General features: G+C 38.6%; 1 protein-coding gene across 1 annotated transcript in view; it reads left to right on the top strand.

The window, feature by feature from the left end:
• The window catches only part of LOC118821830 (ras-related protein Rab-26-like), a 133572-nt gene that overhangs the window by 9463 nt on the left and 100194 nt on the right, over positions 1–23915 (top strand). The window contains exon 2 of the mRNA XM_036590566.1: positions 4388–4498. Coding sequence (XP_036446459.1) covers positions 4388–4498 — 111 coding nt within the window. The remainder of the gene's footprint in view (positions 1–4387; positions 4499–23915) is intronic.

Genomic DNA, 23915 nt, shown 5'->3' on the forward strand with positions numbered 1-23915 from the left:
TGAAGAGTGAACACAGCGAGAGGGGAGCAAGCAGACCAGAATAAAGCAGATAAGAGGCAATTTCAGCACACCTCGGTGTCAGAAGCTCCCTCTCTCACTCTCTCGCTCTCTCGCACACTCTGGACGATGCCCCGGTCACCGGGCGGGCAGAGCTGCACGCCGTCGCCCAGCTAACCCAATAACACTAATCACATCAAGCCTCTCTGCATCAGAACACTGCATGCAGCCTGGAGGAGAGGAATCCACAGCTGCCTGGCCTGCTGGAAACCTCCTCCACCCGCTCCCGTAACTCACCATTACTGCTCAGACACAATGACCAGGATGCAGCCCCATTCACCCCCATTCATCTGGTCTGCAGAGGCCTAAGGGAGTGGGCTAATGAAGTTACGCAAATAAGGAGCCAAATGAAGGCTAATCAAGAGGGCCAGATGTCCAGTGATGTCAAAATTAGCTTGCAAATTGAAACGTGAACATGGTTGTTACGTTAGCGGTCTAAGCAAATACTACCAGTAAAATTCCCAGTTATATAATGTACAATTTACAAATGTATTTATTGCATGTTACACTGTACAAGATGCTGCATGTGAAATCTTGACCAAATTCTGATGTCAGCTGTGAGAAATCAGTTATGTTCATGTGTGTAGAAAAACAGATTATATGATGAAGATTTTCTGGCAATAGACTTGCGATTCTGCTTGGGTCATCCATCACCTTCTGTTTTTGGTCCAAAAATGGGGTTGTGCAACCCAAAAACTCTCAGCATGAAAGTGGAGATGTTTAAAAGGTGTGGAAGGAGAGTTTGGAGCTGTTTCTGGCAGGGGAAACAAGGGCAACATGAAATGGCCTCTCTCCAATGTGAGCTTAAAGTAAATATTAATAAAAAGTAAAAAATTTTCGGACCGTTACATGGTTATGTCCTTTCAAGGCCGCTCATTGTAAACTGAAGGATGTGCCACTTTCATGTATATACAGTACCGTTTCAGTTGAAAAACTCCAGTCAAAGTGACCAGACTTTGAGACTTGCTCTCAGTTTTTGCAAGAAATCTGCAGGAATACTTTTCCACACCTCCAAAGTTTAGTCTTAGAAGTTAGTTAAATTTTCTTCTTCTCCTGATACAAGTAATCTGAATTACACATTTAGACTCATCAGCCCGTAAAACTTACTCCACATGTCAGATGTCCAGTTGTGGTGTTGTAATGCAATCTTTTAAATCTTTTTTGTGGGCTCTAAGGTGTCCTGGTCATTGTTCTTTGTAAGGGCTTCTTGGCAACTGCACACCCTTTCAGACTCATTATTGAGTTATTCTTCTCACAGTGGAAGGATGGACAGAACACCTGTAGATTTTTTCAGATCTATAGCAAGACTGGAGCTTGATTCTCTGAAAGCTTTAAATATTGTTTATCAGATGGTAACTATTAACTTTTTAGAACTTCCAGTTGTATTTTCACTTATTTTCCTTTAACTTTCCTCTTCCTCATGCAATTGGATTATCAGAGATAACTTCTTTAACTGCAGGAGAAACCTAAGAGAAATCCTGCCCTTAGAGGTGATTAAGGCAGTAATGGTAGCAGAACAAGGCCTGCAAACGTAGCCCATTGAGTTGCATAAATTAATCAAACAGCATGGTTACATATTAACCTGGTCACCTTCCTGGGTGGTGATTTATTCCACAAATTATGTGTAGACTAAATGCTTTCCTCTAGGTCTGTACGTTATGTGCCATGCCTGATTAGTCACACATAGTTAGATGAAAACCTAACCCCTAATAATGTTACATTCATGGTGTAATTTCACTTTGGCTATAAAGTTCTAAAGTATTTTTGCTTGATTTTCTGTTATTATTCATTATGGGGAAAATGTAGTTATGATTTATGAGAAGAGTAAAAAACTATTAGTAGCTGTTATTATCACCGCTGCAGTAGAGTGGAAATTATTTGTTTATGCTGAACTTCGATATTATGATGGAGACCAAGATTCTAAATGCATCCTAATGCATCCAGCAACCAGCCTAGTAATGCAATAAAAAATATATATATATAATAACAACAACAGTAATAATTCTACAACCCCATTTCCAAAAAATTGTTGGGACGCTGTCCAAAATGTAAATAAAAACAAAATTCAATGATGTGCAAATCATTTAAACCCTATATTTCACTGAACATAGTACAAAGACAACATATTAAATGTTGAAAGTGAGAAAATGTATGTTTTTTGAAAAATATATGCCCATTTTGAATTTGATGCCATCAGCGTGTTCCAAAAAAGTTGGGATGGGGGTATGTTTACCATTGTGTTCCATCACCTCTTCTTTTTGACAACACTCTGTAAGTGTTTGGGAACTGAGGAGACCGACTGCTGCAGTTTTCAAAGTGAAATGTCGTATTTTTCATTTTTTAATGTGCCAAATGTTATCAGTGGTGACAGGTCTGGACTGCAGGCAAGCCAGTTTAGCGCCCGGATTCTTTTAACTCGGAGCCATGCTGTTGTAATACATGTAGAATGTGGTTTGATATTGTCTTGCTGAAATAAACAAGGCCTTCCCTGAGAAAGTCATCGTCTGGATGGCAGCATATGTTGCCAAAACATGTATATATCATTCAGTATTAATGGTGCCTTCACAGATGTGCAAGTCACCCATGCCATGCGCACTAATGCACCACTATGCTATCATGAATACTGGCTTTTGAACTGTGCACTGATAACAAGCTGAGTGGTCTTTAGCCTGGAGGAAACAGTGTCCCTGATTTCCAAAAAGAAATTCATATGTTGACTTGTCAGACCACAGGACACTTTTCCACTTCCCCCCAGTCCATTTTAAATGAGCTCGGGTCCAGAGAAGGTGGCAGCGTTCCTGGATCCTGTTTATATATGGTTTCTTCTTTGTGTTTAAGAGTTTTAATTAGCATTTGTGGATGCAGCACCAAACTGTTTTCACAGTGTTTTTCAGAAGTGTTTCTGAGCCCATGCAGTGATTTCCTCTACAGAATCATGTCTGTTTTTAATGCAGTGCCACCTGAGGGCCCAAAGATCATGGCCAGCAAATACTGGTTTTTGGCCTTGTCCCTTGCATACAGAGATTTCTCCCGATTCTTTGAATCTTTTAATGTTATTATGTACCACAGATGATGAAAAGCAGACGTTCTTTGCTATTTTATGTTGAGAAATGTTATTCTTGAATTGTTGCACTATTTTGATTGTGCAGTCTTTCACAGAGTGTTGAACCCCTCCTCATCTTTACTTCTGAAAGACTCAGCCTCTCTGAGATGTTCATTTTATACCCAAAGTTATTGACCTGTTGCCAATCAACCACCAGGTGTTTTTTAGCATTACACAACTTTACCAGCCTTTTGTTGCCTACGTCCCAACTTTTTTGGAACGTGTTATTGGCATCAAATTCAAAATGGGCAAATATTTTTTAAAGAACAATTTCTCAGTTTCAACATTTGATATGTTGTCTTTGTACTATTTTCAATGAAATGTAGGGTTTAAATGATTTGCACATCTTTGCATTTTGTTTTTGTTTACATTTTGCACAGTGTCCCAACTTTTTTGGAAATGGGGTTGTAAAATGAAACCAACGTTTTGGTGAACTCTTGACAGTGAATGCAGGAAAGCTCAAAACTGCTGTATACTGGAGCACGCTAAACTCAGCCACATCCGCTTTAACGTCCGGTGCACTTTCCTACAGCTCTGGACAGCTAGATAGCTGGCACGCTCTTGCTTATTATTGAAAATAAGTGCAAATAATAGCCTGCTAGCTAGCAAGGCAAAGGGGTAGAAAACTTATTTGAACTGCACCTGGAGTTAAAACTGATACTGTCACCTGGAATTGTGAGAGTCCAGCAAGCTGTGCCAAATCCCAATGAATCCACATTGAGTGTGATGTGCTAGCCTATGGGTTGGTAAACATTTGTTTCTCCACAGAGAAACTGGGTTCATAAAAGTGGCAAGTGTGTTGTTTATTCACATTGTTTTCCCATTTTCAAATAATTTATTTATCTAATTTGTTGAATATAATTAAATATTTGTTGCTGCTCTGTTGTTAACCTGCATATCACAAAAACTATACCTCGGATTCATAAGTAAATAAATAAGCACTTCAGCTCAGGCCTAAAATGCCTTAAACTTGCTGATTACTTAACCCTCCTTTATTTGAGCTAAAATGTGTATTAAAAGTAATATATGCCATGCAGTCTGTCAGTAATGAGCTCTGGTGGCAGACTGTGTGTGTGTAAGAGATAGTCATGCACTGTCTGTGCTGCAGAAAATACTTAAGGGACAGTGTGTGTGTTTGTTTTTGTGGGACAGTCAAGGACTCTGAGCTATAGGGCACACTGTGTATGCGTGTGCAGAATCAATGATGATGGGCTGTCTTTGCTCTAGGTGATGCTGGTAGGGGACTCAGGGGTGGGGAAGACCTGTCTGCTGGTGCGCTTCAAAGACGGAGCCTTTCTGGCGGGCAGCTTCATCTCTACAGTGGGCATTGACTTCAGGGTGAGTGTGACAGATGCACGCACATATGCATACACTTACACAACTTCTCTCCACAAAGCTCTCAGGATCAAAAGGACAGTTCCATTGAAAATCAAATCCTCTCTCACATGGAAGCAATCTAAGAGGATGGAACCTGGTAAGAAGTCTATTAGATTACATTTCTTTAATGAGTAGGTCAGTCTTTTCATGTCAGAGACTATTACCAATCCCCTGTTGGGGCCATAGCTGCCTCCCATCATCTGGGGCCTGACCTTGAAGAGTTTATTACAGAGTTTTTACTGCGCTGATTTCTCACTGTTTTAAAAGCCTTCTGGCTAAAAAGGTATTTGCCAAGCAGTATTGATTCTTAAATTAGTTCGACATGCTTTCGTTTAGGGGGTTCCCTTGGTAACAGGTGTGTCTGCTGTGCTAGTTTTGTGGGTGGCTTTAAGCGATAAAAAAGGAGACGTGCTCCCCGAATGAAGCACCTGGGAAAAGCTCAGCTTATCTATGATGAAGTTACAGCTGATATTCAGGCTTCAATTTGAGATGTGTGCAGTTGACCACTGGACAGGACCACTATGCTGTTTGTCATAGAAAAGGAAGGGGTGACAGGTGCACTGCTGTTTGATGGGATGCAGCTATTTTACAACAAATCCATCAAATGGAGCTGTTAGCACCTTATTTTAGCTTGATCAGTTCTGACTTGTTGATGGTTTGTAAAGGAGTGCACCAGTATGCCTATTGTCAATACGTAAATTTGTATAAAATGTAGAAATTGAGACTTCGTCCACTTGGATTAGCCTTTCAGAGAAATGTCACATGTATTTATAGCAGGTTATACATGCAGTAAAATGAATAAACTGCCGACAGCTTGTCGCAGTAACCCAGCATCACCTAAACATTCTGCTCTCCTGGATTACAGTCATCAAATGTTTGAAATATTGATTCAGTCTGAATAAATGATGTTGTGAAATTATCAGGTGATAATGATATGATGCTGCTGTCAATGTGCATCCCAAATTTTGTAAAGAGTCTGTCTGATATGGCCATAATAATGGCTGCCTGATGATATACTAATATCTCACAGATTTATAAATTGCAGTGAAAGCTCTGCTGATGCAGTACTGATGAGAAGTGTTGCAACTAATTTCTCTGATGTTAAGAAATCCCAGGTTTTAGAAAGACTGCTTGCAGTCACCCCTTGCTCCCTTCTGTAATAGAAAGGCACGCAGGACTGATAAATTTAATATTTAAAATCATGTTTAAAATAACAAAAAAATGTGAAATGCATCCAAACCTAACCTTATGAGGATAACACATTATAACACTTATAAAAACTTGTGAAAAATAAGCAAAATAATAGATAATTATCTGAAACAAACCAACCCACCAAGAATTCCAGGAAGCTCCACCCACTCATCTCCTGCTACATTATTTATATAATTTAATCTTACCAGTTACTGTGTAATTGAATAATTAATCATTAAAATGTAAACAAAGTCAGAGCGGTAAAATGTGCCAAGCCTAATGATTGTTGATGAATGCTGCTTTATTGCTTTCTTTTATTTCCATTTATTTGCCTAAACCCAACACACTCAATTCACATTTTGTTTGTTGCAGCATGATACGACCAAGAAATTGAACTGTAGAAAATGATTTCAGTCTTCTTAAATAACTGTGATCATGTCAAAGCTCAAATAATTGTGATTAGGCAATTATGTAATAATTGTGACAGGCCTAGTTGTAAGGAAATCATAAGTTTCTCTACAAGGCATCATTTCTCATTCTGAACTGCTTTGTTTACATGTCAGCAACTGCTGTTTGAGGAATCGTAACAGTTAAGAGCTGTCAATCATCAAAAAACCTGACAATTTACAGTCTGTTTAACTAAAGCCCTATTTGAGCTGAATTAGTTTTACCTGGGAATTTGCTTTGATTTTAATCAAGTATGAATCAGCAAAGCCATAGTTTTTGCAAGTTTGCTAAGCAATAATTCCAAAGTGAATATTGTTCAATAATTCGCTGAACTTGGAACTCCCTAACAAAAATGACACTTCCTTTTTTTTTTTTTTGCGACCTAAAGACAAGGCTAACAGCTGAAGTGGTGCTTGATTTGATCCAGTTTTTTTTATCCTCATGTTCATGACAAGACTGCTGAAATCCACAAGGTTTTTGCTGATGGCTATTATGAAATATCTCTAAAGCATCTTTTGGAAAGGCAAGGTGTTTCCTGTCTTGTTGGGTGGCATTTGGTAAGTTTAATGAGCCCACTATTCTAGCTTAATGCACAACGTTTAGCCACACATGTTATTGTTTGGAAGTGTAAAGCCTGTCTAATCATGCTGGCGTAAAAACATCTGTTTGTAGTAATTTGGACAAATTACACAGATCCTTGATTCTGCATAAATCGACCAGTCAAATCATGCGCAAATTACATTACCTTGACCTCCTCTTGTAAAATGAGTCCAGCTCGAATACGGCTTAAAACTACTGGTAACATTATGTTATCCAATATTATATGTATTTTTAACATCTTAAAATCAATATCTGATAATTCACTAAATGTTTTATGTGGGTCAGGCCCTAATCCTGTGTTGATATCATGTTTTTTTATTGCTGACCATCCATTTGTTGTCAGCTCCTTGGAAACAAAGTGGTTTGGCATGATTTTCCGGCCTGTTCCTGTCTCCCATTGTGCGCTCTGCAGTAAGAGATTGCCACAGTGAAATGTAGAATGGTGTGCTGAACCACTCGCTTGTTTGTCATATTGAATTATTAGGTAATTGTTACGCAGTGCTGTGTTGCATTTCATGCACCTTTTCATTATGAGGCTCAAGGTTCCACTTATTGTATTTACTGTGTGTATATGCTCTGTTTTATCACTCCCTGCAGTCCTCACTGTGTAAGCCAGGGGTGTGTATCATTCAGCAGAAGAGTAGAGAAGCTGTGGAATGACTGAAAGATCCTTTTGACTGTTAGGAATGTGTGTTTTTCTATTGCTTGGTAAGTGTCACACAGACACGAATTGCCTGTGTGCTCACAGAACTACAGAAAAAGAGATAAAAATATAAGAGAGGTAGAGAGAGAGAGAGGCTAAACAGCAGTGTTACACAGTGTGTTATTGTGATATTAGCCTTAGCATCACTGTGAATATAGAAGGCTTCAGTATGTAAATTAGTGTTCACAGACCAATTTTCTCTTGTAAGAAGAAAAAGTTCAAATTGAGCAACTACTACTTGTTCTTATCATTCAAAACAGTAATTTGCCTTAGAACCCAAATCTTAGAGTCCTCACAGCCTTAAAAAGTGATGCAGTCAGGTCTATATATATTTAGACAAAGTTATTGTTGTTTTGAGTGTGTACCATAGCATATTTCAGTTAAAATTAAATAATGAATATGAGCTCAAAGTGCAGACTTTCAGCTTTAAGTTGAAGGGATTTACATCCAAATTAGTTGAATGGTGTAGAAATTACAACCATTACACAACCATTGTCATACACAGGCCCCATCAATTTTTTTAGGGGCTCAAAAGAAATGAAAAGACAAAATTACAATAAATTTAATTGTCTGTTTATCGCTTGGTTGCAAATCGTTTGTAGTCAGTGACTGCCAAGAACCCAGAGACATCACTAGACACAGGGTTTTTTCCCTGATGATGCTTTGCCAGGAGTTTATTGCAGTTGTCTTCAGTTCCTGCTTGTTTTTGGGCGCTTTACATTTGGTTTTGCCTCCAGTAAGTGAAATCCTTGCTTGATTGGATTGAGGGGAGGTGACTGACTTAGCAATTACAGAACATTCCACTTCTTTGCCTTAAAAAAAGTCTTGGGTTGCTTTTGCAGTATGCTTTGGTTCCATTGTCCATTTGCAATGTGAACCTTTGAGGTTTTGAAGCATTTGGTTGAATCTGAGCAGATTATATGGCCTGCTGTACTTAGAATTCATCCTTCTGCTTTTGTCAGCAGTCATCAGTTAATCAGTAAATACAAGGGGGCCAGTTCAAGTGGCAGCCATACATGCCCACGCCATAACACTACCTCCACCATGCTTTACAGATGAGGTGGTGTGCTTTGAATCATGAGCACTTGATCTGTGATCAGACAGGAAATATACAGGCTTTTTAGATGTTTGTTCTGTTGACTCTAATCCAGAAATCCTGTTTTTTGAGACTAACCAGTGGTTTACATCTTGTGGTAAACTGTCTGTATTTACTCTGTCGAAGTCTTCTCTTGGTTATTGATTTTGATACACATACACCTGCTTTTGAACTGGCCTGTTGTGAAGAGTCTTTCTTTGTTCACCAGGGAAAGAATTCTTCTGTCTGCCACCAAAGTTGTCTTTCGGTGTTTCTAAACTCACCAGTGCATTCTTTCTTTCTAAGAATGTACCAAATAGTTGATTTGGCCACACCTAATGCTTTTTGCTTTGGTGAGTTTGTTTTGATTTTTTCAGCCTAATGATGTCTTGCTTCACTGGCCGACAACTCCTTGGACTCTGTGTTGAGAGTTAACAGCAACAGATTGCAAATGAAATCCTATACTTGAAATCAACTGTAGACCTTTTATCTGCTAACCTGTAAGTGAAATAATGAGGGAACATCACACACCTGGCAATGGAACAGCTGAGCAGCCAATTCTTTGGTTACTTTTGAGGCCTTAAAAATGGGGTGGCTTTGTATGAAATTGTAATTCCAACACCATTCACCATTCAGATTTGGATGTTAATACCTTCAGACTTAAGCTAAAAGTCTGCACTTTGAGCTTTCATTTGTTATTTAATTTCAATTCCAGGAAGTTAAATTAACAGAAAGTTTGTCAGTGTCCAAATATATATGGATCTGAATGTATTTCCAAACCTGCTGCTTACATATGGTGCTTTTATCTATTAAAAATAGGTCTAGAAAGTAACGTTATAGGTAGTCTTTTTTCACTTGGAAAAACAACTTTGGCCTGTTTATTGGCCTGTCTGTGAATTCTCTGCTTGCAGGTAAGCGAATGGAAACAGCCTTAACATAAATCTAAGACAGCCTATCAAACAAACCTTATCAGTTATAAGGTCCTGTACAGTTGGCTTAGAGACAGTTTAGGGCATCTGTAAGTGTGGCGTATCACATTGCATAGTTAAATAGATTTCACAAGGACTGTACTATATGAAAAAAGGTGTGACATTCACTTGAGTGAGTGTTATTACAGTATCTGCTTGGTGTTCTCATATAACAAAGGCGCTGGAGCTATGTTGTGCACGCTTGAGCTCAATTTAACTCTTGCATATACCCTTCCAGTAAGAAAATTATATTAATACAGAACATTTTTGAAGAATAATCTGCGAAATTTCTTTCTCTTGTTTTATAGGCATTTCTGCATGTGTTTCCTAGTCTCTATCTACCGATTAAAGAGCCCGTACAACAGCCTTGTGTGGAGACACCTGAAAATATATGCTAATTTCCAGTTGTGGGCAAGTGCTGACTAAGTTAGAATAACCCTGATTGATCAACATTCCCACAAAGGTTAGAACAAATGGGGTTGTGTCAAGTCTTGTGTTGCGCACAAAGACAGATCATTTGTACTCAATGAATAGAAAATGAGACTCAGTATTTTTTACTGTGTTATGTCTAGGGCTGTGCTGTCTCATTCAGGTAATCTTGATAGGCTTGAACCATCAATTACCATCAATTTCCATTCATCACGATTGTTAATCAAGTTGGATGATTTAAATGTCCTCAAAAACGCTGTCCGTGGCTTTAAAGCATTATCTGAGAATTGGTGCTTTTTTACTCTTGTGCTCCCCCTATAGTTGCAGAGTGTATTTCACTTTTAAACCACTGTCATAAATACAAATCGTGCTGTGAGCCCCCTTCATGTGCATTTGTTGACGGGTTGGAGGATACAGAATCTGATCCGACACGCGTGCACGCAATGGGGATTCTGCCAGCGAGACAGAACTTGGCACGACGCCAACAAAAAGAACATCAGAAGAGAAAGAACAATGTGGTAATGAGGTTGCAAACTTTATTTGGCATGAGACTGACAATGACTGACCAAACGTTTTAGTGTGAGATGAATTTGTTCCTTTGCATGCTAGCCTGAAATGGAACTGAGGTTAGGTGATTTTTGGCATCTGGAGACAGGGATGACACAGATAAGGTTATAGCCTTGTTAGAATCTTTTATGAATAACATGGACAGGGATGTACACTCGTTGTTTTTCCGTTAGCTGTGAGACAAACGAGTAAACTAGTAAGAGCTAGTGCAAGATTTCCTCTTTTCCGGTCTCTTGCTATGGCACTCTCTTTCTTTTCCTCTGATAACATCTTCTTCAATATCATGTTAGCATCCGAGCACTAATCTTAGCTTAGATTACACTGCACTAGATTCATGTATGACTGTCTGTTTTGTCCTTTTAGCTGTCTCGGTTGTGTAAGATTCAGTTATTGCAATGGTTACTGCTGCACCATGCTTTTCAAACCTTGAAGCAAAACTTCAGCTTCAGTGTGGAAGGGGTGAAAAGGGATGAGGATGTTGCTCTGTTTCTTTTTGACAGGTAGGTAACATTAACTTATTTTGGCTGTTTCACTGAGACAGTCGGTCAGTATTTTGTTGTCCTGTTTAGTAAGGTTTGTCGGTAGCTTTGCAATTGTAGCAATTGTAGTGACAGTTTGCTAACTCACAACCTAGCTAATGTTAGTTATTTACTTTACTTGTTAAGTTGTTGTTCGCTGTAACGTTGTAACATGCCGTTTGTCCGTACAACATTTGCAACGGGTTTTATGGCTGAAGGGAGGGGTGTACTTGTTTTGCTTTTGAGAATTGCTTATGCGCCTTCAAACGTGGCATCCAACCCCCACCCTAGATCGGTACTGGCTATTGGCTGATTGTACTGAAAGGCGATCAGTGATCAGTATTGACCCCAAAACAATGATTGATCCATCTCTAGCTATAATATACAGCAGTAAAAGACTTCCCTAAGATTTATTAGGCAAAAGCAGTATCAGTCAAATTACTTCAGTAATTTGTTCATTACAACAAAGGTGATTCCAGAGGAGCGTGCCCTAAATAGACAAAATTGCCTGAACACAGACTATATTTACAACAGAAACAAGACATGTTTGTTTGTATGCCAAATAAATCTAAATGTTGACTAATGACATCCAAATACATCCAGGATACATATTTGCTGCTCAAATTGATGTTGCTATGCAGCATTTTTTTTTACCATGAGGCAGTTGTCAAGGAAAATCTGACTATATTTTTTGGATTACATTTTGGATAATAATTTTCCATGAAAATCTGTCTAATCTCTTCTGCTGCTCTGCATATGAAGAGAGGACACGGTTTTGTGCACTGCAGCCGTCCAGCAGGCTAGTTTTGCGAGTGCAAATTCAGTACAGCCTAGGTGCCAGGTACTTTTCCTAATAAAAAGTTTGGTTTAGGTCTTTACTCTGTCACTTTCTTCCTTCATTCTTCACATCATCTCTACAGTATCATGCTGTCTAGGTGACTGGCAGAAGAGTTAAAACAGAGTGACTGGGTGAGTTAAGGCACCAGCACACTGAGTTAAAGCAAAAAAGTCTTTGACTGGCTCTGTGGAACAGCAGTACGACAAATGCGGTGTCGATGTACAATATCCCATCACACAACATGTTTAAAAGTTCAAAGAAGTTTCTAACTGGCGCAGTTGAACAACAGCCTCCTTCATTCTTCACATCATCTTTTCAGTGTCATGTTATCTAAGTGAAAACGGTAGCTAAGTACACTGCATATCATTCCATATCACACATAGGCTTGTAAATTAAATTACATTAAAACCAGAACAGAGAACTGTCGACTGATTTAAGATCAGCAGTACCCAAACATTGGTGTGTATCACATTAATTAGTTGAAATATCACATATATTTTCTTAAACAAGTTTGTTTCTTTCTCTTATGACTTCAGAGGTTGTAAGTGTGACTCAATGTGTGTTCATGTGGTCTGAAACAAAATGGATGCACTGTGCATAATGCATTTTTAGTTTTTTAATCTTTGCTTTTCTGTCATCAAATAGAGTGTGTTCATTTTGCATTATTGCAGCAGAATACATTAGAGAAGTAGTGTTTTTATCCCGTTAGAAGCATCGTACAACACGTGTTTTTTCCTGTGTGGATGAGAATAAGACATTAAAAAATGATTTTAGCCTGCAGTGCTCCTGTGGCTGTTGAGAAGGCAGCATCACAAGCAATGCATCAAGAAAATGATGAATTGTTACAGTGCTAAATAAATAAAAGTAAAGTATTTTGGTCCAAATAATGCAAGACCATGTTTAACCATGTCACGTAACTGATTCTCCACTGCATTGTAATGTATTGCAGGGCATGTCGCAATCACAGTGATTGCAATGCTAGTGTTTTGTCCATATTATGCAGCCCTGCTAGGTAGAGCTGGCATAATAGCTACTTGATCACAAAGAGCCAGGAAAAGTGTATGCAGCGTGGGTGTGTGTGTGGGTGACTGTGGGTGACTGTATATGAGTGTGTAGGTGTACGATGGAGCAGACTTCTCTGAACAGTGTGCGCAGAAGGCTAGCCATGAAGTAGTGAGTGGGGGGTGGGAGCTGCTAAAAATAAATATTTTTAGTCTTGGACACAAGCCTCCATGATAGAGGAAATACATCGCAAAGGGATTTTGAGCAATTTTCGCAGGAAAACATGTGAACATTTTTTGTTGCTTTGATGTTGGTCTAGGGCTTAGTCTGATTAATTATACAGTCCCAGTTATAAAAATAAAAGCATTGCTGTGAGTTTTTACCGGATGCAGTTGTACCTCCCAGTTGGGTTCAGTGGTTTAACAGTGATAAAACTGTATGCGTATCAAGTCAAGCTTTATTGCCATTCCTCTTATCACAGTCAAGTGTTGAGGGAGCAATGAAATATAGCTCCCCCAGAACCACGGGGCTACATTTAACATGATAAAGCAATAACAGCACAGAAGTCAATGAGAAAAATAAAACAGAGAATACTGCACTCCAAACAATGCAACTGTACAGAATACATCTATACAAACAATGAACACAGGACAATAACAGATATACCACCCTTGTTAGGGTTGTCCCAACATCAGAACTAAAGTACAGAGTGTAGTAACCCAATGCTTGATATTAAAATGACACTTTGTCAAAAAAATGTAAACATATCATTGTGAAATCTAACGATTGTGGATATTTAAGATTAGAACAAATAATTTTGGTCAACTCAAATAATTGTGCTGTGCTCACTTTGGCTTATATGGTCTTTCACATTAGCTGGGTAAGTAAGTATTTAAGGAAAATCACAGTATTTCAAAATTATTTGATCTTTAGTGTTTAAAGTTGCGACTCAAACACATGCATCATTTTTACTCTTTAAATAACATACACAAAAGTGACTTGCATGCTAGAAAGAGAAACTTCTAACCGCTGCAAATACATAAAGCCATGTCCATGTGGTCTATATTTAAAAAAATTATATATATATATATATATATATATATATATATATATATATATACAATCTCTGGTGGAATTCAGCTGTAGATGCCTCTGGGAAACCATGGAGTATTTTATTTGTACAATTGTATACAAATAAAACACATAAGCTGTGCAAAAAAAGCTAAAAAAAAAAAAAAGGTTTTTTTTTCAGGTGGTATGTAACACTCTGGGAAACCTCCAGCAGAAAGTAGTGAATTTACTATGCAGTTTGGCAGCCTCTAGTTCTCTGTCAGTTCTCTTTTCCAACACAGCAGTTATCACCTTTGAAGCATCGTCATTATCGCCAATTATGTCACCCTATCAACCAAACTGCATTTAGGCTCTCAAGTACTAGTAGCCACTGGCCTAAATGTTCTGTTGCAGTCTAACATTCATCAGACTGTTTAAAATGCAGAACATGGGTTATACCTTCTGTTGATTGTTCTAGAAATGCATTTGTATGTTACTGAAAAATATTCCACCTGTATGTTTTAGATTTGCTTACTGCTGTGTGCCCATCTGAATTAAATTAACGTGCACAAGTTAATAGAAAACAACAGAACTGAACAGTGTAGAACTGAAAAAACTATTGAACTTTTAATACATTGTGCAACTTTATCGCCTTAGTGTTAGATATAGTGTACAATGATGTGAACTGTCATAGATACATAGCTGCATGTTTGTGTACTAAGGATGTGCACAGGTACTCAAGTACTTGGTTAACCTTTGAGGTGCCGGTATTCAAATACTGAAATCACAACTTTGGTATTCACAAACAGGATCCAAGGTTGTGCCAGTTAGCTGTAGTTTTAGCCCATTAACTCATCTGAGGCAGTCTACGTCATGTTACGACATGAAAACATAACAATTTCCCTTGGCTGTTTTTGAATAATAAAGCAAGACATGTGTTTCTATGTGTGTTGCTATATTATTTGTGCAACACCAGTGCTGTCACCTTAAAAGATAAGCCACAGCTCATTAATTTCATCGCATCTATTTTTTCTCTTTTCTCATGGTTAACCAGATATCTGTTCATGAACTATTATGTCATATATTAAAGTGAGTCAGAACGCACATTGCTATAATGTACGCAGTGTGCTGAGACAGAATCAGCTTTTGCCTTTTACATTCTAATGAACAGAATTCTATTAGCAGGAAGTTTCCCTGGCTCAGCACTCTGATTTGAAAAAAATTGGTCTTTTGGGGACAGATGTGGGCACAGATTTAGGAGCTGTGGGCGTCTATCCTTATAAAGCTTGCTCACAATGTGATGACAAGCCAAACAGACCCAGGGCCTGCAGCACTTACCAGGTCCTGCTTCATGAATATTACTGGTGTCGCCAAAAGCTGAGAGTAGTGAGTAGGTAGCGTCAAAGGTGCTGCATTGTCAACCTGCTCAATTTTCTGTCCCACACTCCACTCTTAACATCACTGTGAGACCTTTCACAGCAGTCTTTCATCATCATCATCATTTACTATTCACTCACTAGCACACAGTCAAGGACAGTGCTCTGCCCCAAGCCCATCACCATGGCAATAGCGCTCTGGCCGCGGGCAGTAGGCTTTACTAGTGCAGTAGATTGAAATAGGTTTTTGTCTGGCTTCTGGTTGGTCGGCAGTGTACTATGATGTGCTGTTCACTTTGCTAGAGCTCAGCTGGACTGTGTATGAAGGACTGGAATGGTGTAGGCTCTCTACTGGGGAATGATTGTGAGCATCTGTCTAAGAGGTCATAACTACTCCGAATGGCAAGCTGTTTTCAACCAGAGCTCTGCTTGTCAGCTAGCCAAGGCTAGCACCCTAATGTTTTGAAGGGATGACTGTGTTGCATAACATGTTTGTGGCAGAATTTCTTTTAAAAACACTAATTACTTTTTGATTTCAACAAGCGCATTCAAACCATTCTGTATGGTGATAGAAGAGTGAATTTGTGTTATCATCTTTTTTTGATGAACGTATGAAAATAATTGCATATACAAAATCCATGTGAACATATGCACATTGTGCAGTCTAAACTATCTCCTTTAACCAATGCTTTCTATCTGTCTTCTGTTTCATTGCTCTTTTGCACAAGGCCAAGTGGAATATAACTGTGTTCAGACCTACTCTGCAGTTTCAAGTTACTGGCCTTTATCAGGAATACTGATAATAAATAATAATACGTTTTCTCCTCAACGCAGTGCCGTATGTGACTACATAAGTGTAGCTCCTGAAAATCATTTTCTGTCATTTTCTCTTATGTAAGAAGGATTCTGGTAAGTTACTATATCCAGTCTCTGCGTGTCAAGAAAAGATGGATGTCAGCCACTTTCGTAGACTGACTGACATCATTCTAGCATGTGCCATTCCCATAGCCTGTAATTAACTTTCTTTTTATGAACTTGTTATCAAACTGGTCACATGACTTGTTGCTGAAAGCACTCTGGAGGATAGTGGTGGCAGTAGAAGGGTGCCACTGTTGTATTCACAACTCCTGTTTCTTAGGCAACCGCTTTTTACAGCTTTCGCTACAAAAGAGGCTCTCTTTCCCAAATGACAGTTTTCACTACATTGTCTTGTACATCTCCTGAGTGACATATGTCAGCCTGTTTTAAACCTTGAGCTACAAAATCTGTGTTAACCTAATGTTAAATGTTGGCAGATGCCATACCTGTCAAGTTGATTTTACTTGCTTTATTAAGAATGGATAAACATCATACCATGGACGATGGTTGTATTGGTTGATGTTGATTTGAAATCTAGCTTTCAAGCAAATGTCATGCTCAATTCATCACTAGTCAACCACATATTAAGCTTACACCTATATTAAAAAACCTTGAAATATCTACACAGAAAGATCTTAGCTTTAGACTTTGCTAGCAAGAACAGGAGTTCAGCAATTGCTACTACCATTCCTGAAAATATTGACCGTCCTTATGTGTTGTTCTCTTTGCATGATCTAACCTTGTGTTTATATGAACATCCTTTGTTTCAGTATGAGTCATTGTGTTCCATCGAATGACAACACCACTCTCCCCCCAGAATGAAGGTAGTATATTCATATAGCCCAAGTCTCCAGTGGAGTAAGCTCCCAATTGCCATGACAACCATGACCAATGACAAGAATGGATGTGTTTGTGAAACTAGATCAAAAAACATTCAGCGTTTGTTCAACAAAGAGTGTATCATGATTATTTATATTTCTGATAGCCTCTTCTGCATGTATCATCATAACTAGAAGGCCAGTTTTTAGGATGAGAAAAGGCCATTTAGCACCATAGTATGCTATGTTCTCTTCTGGCAATTCCACATTGGGGCTTTAATTCCACATATATAAATTATATATATACACTCATATGCACACATATATATATATAATATCCAAGTAAATAAATTGAGTAACTCAGGAGGTCACATATGCTACTTAGAAATAGCTTCTTAAGCTGGTCTTAAGAAATGTTTTTTAGCCCAATTTAAACCCCTATTTGCTCTTTATGATAAATTGTGACAGTCACAAGTGAACTCTAAAGGGAAGTCGGGAGCTCTGTCTGAAGTGGTTGGTGACACGGATGATCTGACTGGAGAAATGAGTCAATCTTCAGCCTTCCAGTGGAGCTCTAGCATAATTGGAGGCCTTCTGATATTTTCAATCGAGACCTGTGCTGGTAACAGTCCTCTATTTCAGGTAATTGTGTGTAATATTACTGCAGTAAGTGGTTAAACCTGGTTGGCGGGGGTACTTTTAGGCTAAAGTTAGAAAAGATATTTCTCTGATATGAATATTACCTCAACAAGCGAACATTCACATCTTCCACTGTGCAGAAAATAATTTACCTCATGTACAACCCCATTTCCAAAAAAGTTGGGACAACTGTGCAAAATGTAAGCAAAAACAAAATGCAATAATGTGCAGATCATTTAAACCCTATATTTAATTGAAAATAGTACAAAGACAACATATCAAATGTTGAAACTGAGAAATTGTATTGTTTATTGAAAAATATTTGCCTATTTTGAATTTGATGCCAACAACACGTTCCAAAAAAGTTGGGACATGGGCAACAAAAGGCTGGTAAAGTTGTGTAATGCTAAAAAAACACCTGGTGGTTGATGGGCAACAGGTCAGTAACATGATTGTGTATAAAAAGAGCATCTCAGAGAGGCTTTCAGAAGTAAAGATGAGGAGGGGTTCACAACTCTGTGAAAGACTGCACAGGCAAATAGTGCAACAATTCAAGAATAACGTTTCTCAACATACATTAGCAAAGAACTTTTGCTTTTCATCATCTGTGGTACATAATAACATTAAAAGATTCAGAGAATCTGGAGAAATCTCTGTATGCAAAGGACAAGGCCAAAAACCAGTATTTGCTGGCCGTGATCTTTGGGCCCTCAGGCAGCACTGCATTAAAACAGGCATGATCCTGTAGTGGAAATCACTGCATGGGCTCAGAAACACTTCTGAAAACCACTGTCTGTGAAAACAGTTCATCGCTGCATCCACAAATGCAAGTTAAAACTCTAAAACACAAAAAAAAAACTACATAAACAGGATCCAGAAACGCCGCCGCCTTCTCTGGGCCCGAGCTCATTTAAAATGGACTGGGGGGAAATGGAAAAGTGTTCTGTGGTCCGACAAGTCAACATATGAATTTCTTTTTGGAAGTCATGGACACTGTGTCGTCCGGACTAAAGACTGATGGTATTCATGATGGTATGGAGGTGCATTAGTGCACATGGCATGGGTGACTGGCACATCTGTGAAGGCACCATTAATGCTGAACAATATATACATGTTTTGGCAACATATGCTGAAATCCAGATGACGTGTTTTTCAGGGAAGGCCCCGTTTATTTCAGCAAGACAATGTCAAATTACATTCTGCATGTATTACAACAGCATGGCTCTGTAGTAAAAGAGTCTGGGAACTAAATTGGCCTGCCTGCAGTCCAGGCTTGTCACCCACTGATAACATTTGGAGGGTTATAAAATGAAAAATACGACAAAGGAGACCCTGAGCTGATGAGGAGCTGAAATCCTATATGAAACATGAACGGGAAAACATTTCACTTTGAAAACTGCAGCAATTGGTTTCCTCAGTTCCCAAACACTTACAGAGTGTTGTTAAAAGAAGAGGTGATAAAACACAGTGGTAAACATGCCCCCGTCCCAACTTTTTTGGAACGTGTTGTTGGCATCGAAATCAAAATGGGCATATATTTTTCAAACAACAATAAAATTTCTCAACTTCAACATTTGATATGTTGTATTTGTAGTATTTTCCTTGAAAAATATGGTTTACATGATTTGCATATCACTGTTTTCTATTTTTATTTAAAATCTGCACAGCGTCCCAACATTTCTGGAAATGGGGTTGTAGAAGACGAATGAGTGCATGCCCATCTACTGTTGAACTGACTGGGTTGTGATGTAACCAAAAGTGGCTAAAACAGTTCCTTTTGCTTTTGAATGGCCGATGCAGTTTGGTTAATTAATAAAAAAATCGTGTTTACGAATGTATTCCTCTGTCTGTCTCATTTGTGCTCCTGAATTTGTTGCACAGCCCTGTTAAACTGACGACTAACAAAGTACCTAAAGGAGCTAATTAAGTGGTCTGTTTTTTGTTCCATGGCAGCTTGCTAAACGTCTTCCTTTCCAGTCTAAATACAGCATGTTTAACCGTACCACTACACAAGCAAGCTCTTTATACAAGTTTAGTGACATGTACGCTGTGCACATGCAAACTTCTTATGCTAGTTTAAGCTTAACGCCTCAACTTATGACAGTGCCAACTATTTCTGTAACATCGGCTTTTGTGGAAAAGTGTTGTGCATTACAGTTGAGGGTGTAATGATTTCAATAGAATATCAAAAAGTTTTAATTACAAAGAATTGACCTTTTAAATCATTCAATAGTCAGTGATCAAGACTCTTTACTCGGAGTAAAGTGGGCAGGGAGGGGTTAGGCTCATGCCACGCACGTACCCAAGATAAAATGATTGGGCTTCAAGTGATGTCACTTCGGCTGGTAGCATCTGTTTATGAAGTGAAAATGAACCCATTGTTTTTGGCCACAAGCTATCAAGACAGAGGTTTAGCCCAGATATGAAAGGCCAAATTATACTGCCAGGAGCTATAATATTGTCATTTTCTTGTCAATATCATTTTCTTTTATTTTACCCCAAGACTATTCCAAACCACAAAAATATTTAGCATAAGTAACCTTAACTTCACTTTCCAAAAGATTATGTGCTTAAACCAGCCCTGCTGCATTTGCACGTTTTATACTGTCCCCTTACACGCCTGACACACAAAAAATCTCAACACCAATTCAAGTACACCATTGCAGGCAATTTGCCTCGGTGTCTCACTTTTCTGCTGCTGAAGTAGAGGATGATGTGCAGGGTGAGCTGAAAATGGATGGAAAAAAGCAGAAGAGATAGAAAGATTTATATATATATATATATATATATATATATATATATATATATATATATATATATGGATCCGAGCCATCACAGAGTCGTGCTTCTCCGTTTCGCTCATCCTTCAAAGCCAATTAACAGCTCCCTCTGATGGGTCTCCCTTGCCCCTCCAACACTCAAGTGCCATGGCCAAAATTGGCTCTTTCACTGCCTCCTTCTGATGATCTCCTACCCCCTTTACCCTTTGTGAGCACTTTGCCCTTAGATGTTAGCACTCAAGCACAAGCTATTCTCACTTCCCAGAAAGACAGAAGACTGGGCTTTTATACTGTATTAACTGGTCAGGTCTACCTTGCCTCTTGCTTTGCATTAACTGCGTGTTCTGAGATGACCTTAGCACCTTGTTTATTGAGTGAGACAATTGAGAGAGAAGAACTGGAACAAGCTTTCTCCTTAACCAGCTTTACCCAGGCATCAAGTTAAAAAATAAGCACCAAGCATAGAAAGATAGATATGGCTAGTGGATCTGATCAGTCCTTGTTGTGGCCATGCCCATGCTTAAGAATAGCTCCAGATGCCTTTTTCCACATTTGATCTTATACTTGATTCTTTACTTGATTTATTTTAGATTTTAGCTGGCTTTTAACTACTGTAACTGTTTTCTACTGTGTCCGGATTTGATGTAACTATACTACGTGCATGAGGGCAGTGCAAAAAAATAAAATCTCAGTGCTTGAAATTATTGTTTTCATCTGTGGTTGAGATATATGGACTAGTCTAGAGCTGTGTGGATGAGATTATTCATCTAGTTTTGGGAAAAAAAACAGTTTCAGTGCACCTTGTCCTAAATTCTTTGGAACTGTTCAGAAGGGAATGAAACTCCACTCTTCTAAAAAGAGATTTTTCCACTTTTTACACCACCGAACTCTCAGATGTGCGTTTGTCTTTGTAATGAGAGGTTTATGGACTGCAACCTTACTATAATATCCCTCTTTATGTAGTTGTGGACGAACTGTTCTTGCTGACACAGTTTGATTACATCTTGTACTGACATGCTCCTAAATCACCTTAGAAACAATTGCATTTTTTTCTTACACAGCGCACTAATGCACAAGCATCATGGTTATTTAATGTGCATTTTCGACCGCAAATTTCAACCAGCCATATTTACTGGTCTATTTTCCATAGATTTAAGTGCAGATTAGCTATGGTTCCTAACGGAACAGTAGCCATTGGCTAAAGCTCTTGCCATTCGTGCCCTAATAATAAACCCTCTTTCAAAGTCACTGAGAGATGAACTGGGCCTGCTCAGGATTTCTGTACATGCTACAGAGCATTGTAGGATGTTAATTGTTGAAGTGTATCATAACATACACCTGTCTGGAAGCATCTTCATGAGTTATGCTTCTCTGCTCCATTACTAAAGTTTTTCCTTTAATTTTTCACTATGTTCTGCATGTTCTCAACTATCTTACCTGGACAAAACAACAAAAACTAGTTGCAATGAAACCTTAAAAATGAAGACTTGTTCCTATTTTCGTGTCTATTGAGATGAATTGATTAGTATGCAACTGTGTATATGATTTTATTCAGCTACTTTGGAGAACACATATTTTTTTGGGGGGGGGGGCAGAGTATCATCATTTATGAAAACAAAGCATGCATCAGCATTGAGATGGGTCATGTATTTACTTGTGAGTTGCTAACCTCAGACCTTAGAGGTTATGCTCTGTTAACCTTTTTAACATTATTATTCCACGCCTCAGCCTGTTCCACCACATACTTGTATTCATCTGGTACCACAGCATGTTCAAGGTTCAAGATCAGTCTTCCATCTGCTCGTCTGTGTCTTTCAAAAGAGTAGCACTTTATTTAACCTCAGTGGAGTTAACTCACTACTTATAATTTTCCTTTGTACCTGTGACTCAGAAAGCCACAATTGCTCTTCAGCCTACAAGGAGCTCGGCCATCAAGACATTAGCAATAGAGTCTGAATCACCCTGCTGTGGAGGCAATGGTTGAAGCACCTCCACCGCAGGACATCTTGATCCTGTGGTGCAGCAGCAAGGGTCTCTGGATGGCAGGGAGAGGAATGAGGCCTTGACCCAGCGCTTTATACCCAGGAGGAAAGCTCAGGCTTAATCATCTACAGTGGCACAAGCCTCCCCCAGCTCGATTTCTCCTGAAGGATTGCTGTAGAACTATTGGCGTGATTAATGTGGTAGATGGGAATGTCCTCAGCGCTGATATATGATTCGTCCCAGGTGCTATGATAAGGGTCTGATGGTTTTAAAACTGTCCTGGGATCTTATAATCAGGATAACATGATTGCATTTAGCTTTGATCGGACTTGCAAGGTGACCCTCAGTGTTGTACACATGGCAATGTGAATGAACTGAACAGATGAGGCAGCTGAAACACTGGTACATATTAGGGCTGCACATTCGAGTATTTTCTTTTTCAAATACTGTTTAATATCGCATAATAGGAATGCGCCTGGGCATGCGAGTACCCGACTAACCATTCAGTGTGCCAGTATTCAAATACTGAAATCACTGTTTGAGATGGAGAAAATAAACAGGCTAACTGTTCAGGGAAAGACAATGTTATGTTATAATAGGACTGCAAATTGTGACAGTTTTCCAATTAAGTGTATTGTACTATGAAACATTATTAAGGATGTGACTGAGAAGGCTGAGATAGCGTCACCGGCTCTGGCATGGCTTTTTCAGTAGCTAGGCTAACTATTCTAGCTGATTTTAGCTAGATCTAGAAACAGTGGAAACATATTTTTCTGACAAACTACCAGGTTGAGACGTCGTCCACTGAGGAAAGAAAATACCTCGGATGGAATATAACAGGTCCTTAGCAGCTTCCAGCTCTGTACTGGTTAGTATTAGCTCCTCTGAAGAGACTTCTGTTACCCATTCAAATCTGAAACCTACTGATTTCCCATGGCTATTTTTGAATAATAAAATGTGTTTTCAGATTTTACCCTTCAGGGCTATCAGCTAAAAAGTAAGTCTTTTGAGTGGTTAAATGGGTGTCTGTCGATTGTGAAATTGTAAAGAGATCCACAGTTTAGTTATAATAACAGAAATAATGACAGAAAGAAACTCAACACCATTTAGATTTTTACAAACTTTAAAACAGCTTTAAAATGTTTCCTAGAAGATGCAGGTAACCAGTGCAGTTATTTCAAATAAGGATGATACTTGTTCCCCGTTTTTTGGTTGTTTTTGTTTGAAGTGTCTGTGCTGCTGTTGCGTCTGTGCTGCTGCATTTTGTACAAATTGTAGGGGATGTATTGTTTGAAATTTGTATTTGTTTGACGTTTATTGAATTTAGAGATCTAAATCAGATAGAAATTTATAATGAATACCTTGTTTATCTCTAGGTTCATAAAAGTGGTAAAAGTATTGTTTATGAATGATTTAAAATGTATTCGAATATTTCCTTTATCACACTTGATTAAGCTCCCACACATAAATACAGCATATGCAAACCCTTGGTTGCTGAATCTCTGTTTCTCATTGGTCAGCTTTCTTGCAGGTGGA

This window comes from Colossoma macropomum, unplaced genomic scaffold (assembly GCF_904425465.1).
Source record: "Colossoma macropomum unplaced genomic scaffold, Colossoma_macropomum, whole genome shotgun sequence".
In the NCBI taxonomy this organism is placed as follows: Eukaryota; Metazoa; Chordata; class Actinopteri; order Characiformes; family Serrasalmidae; genus Colossoma; species Colossoma macropomum.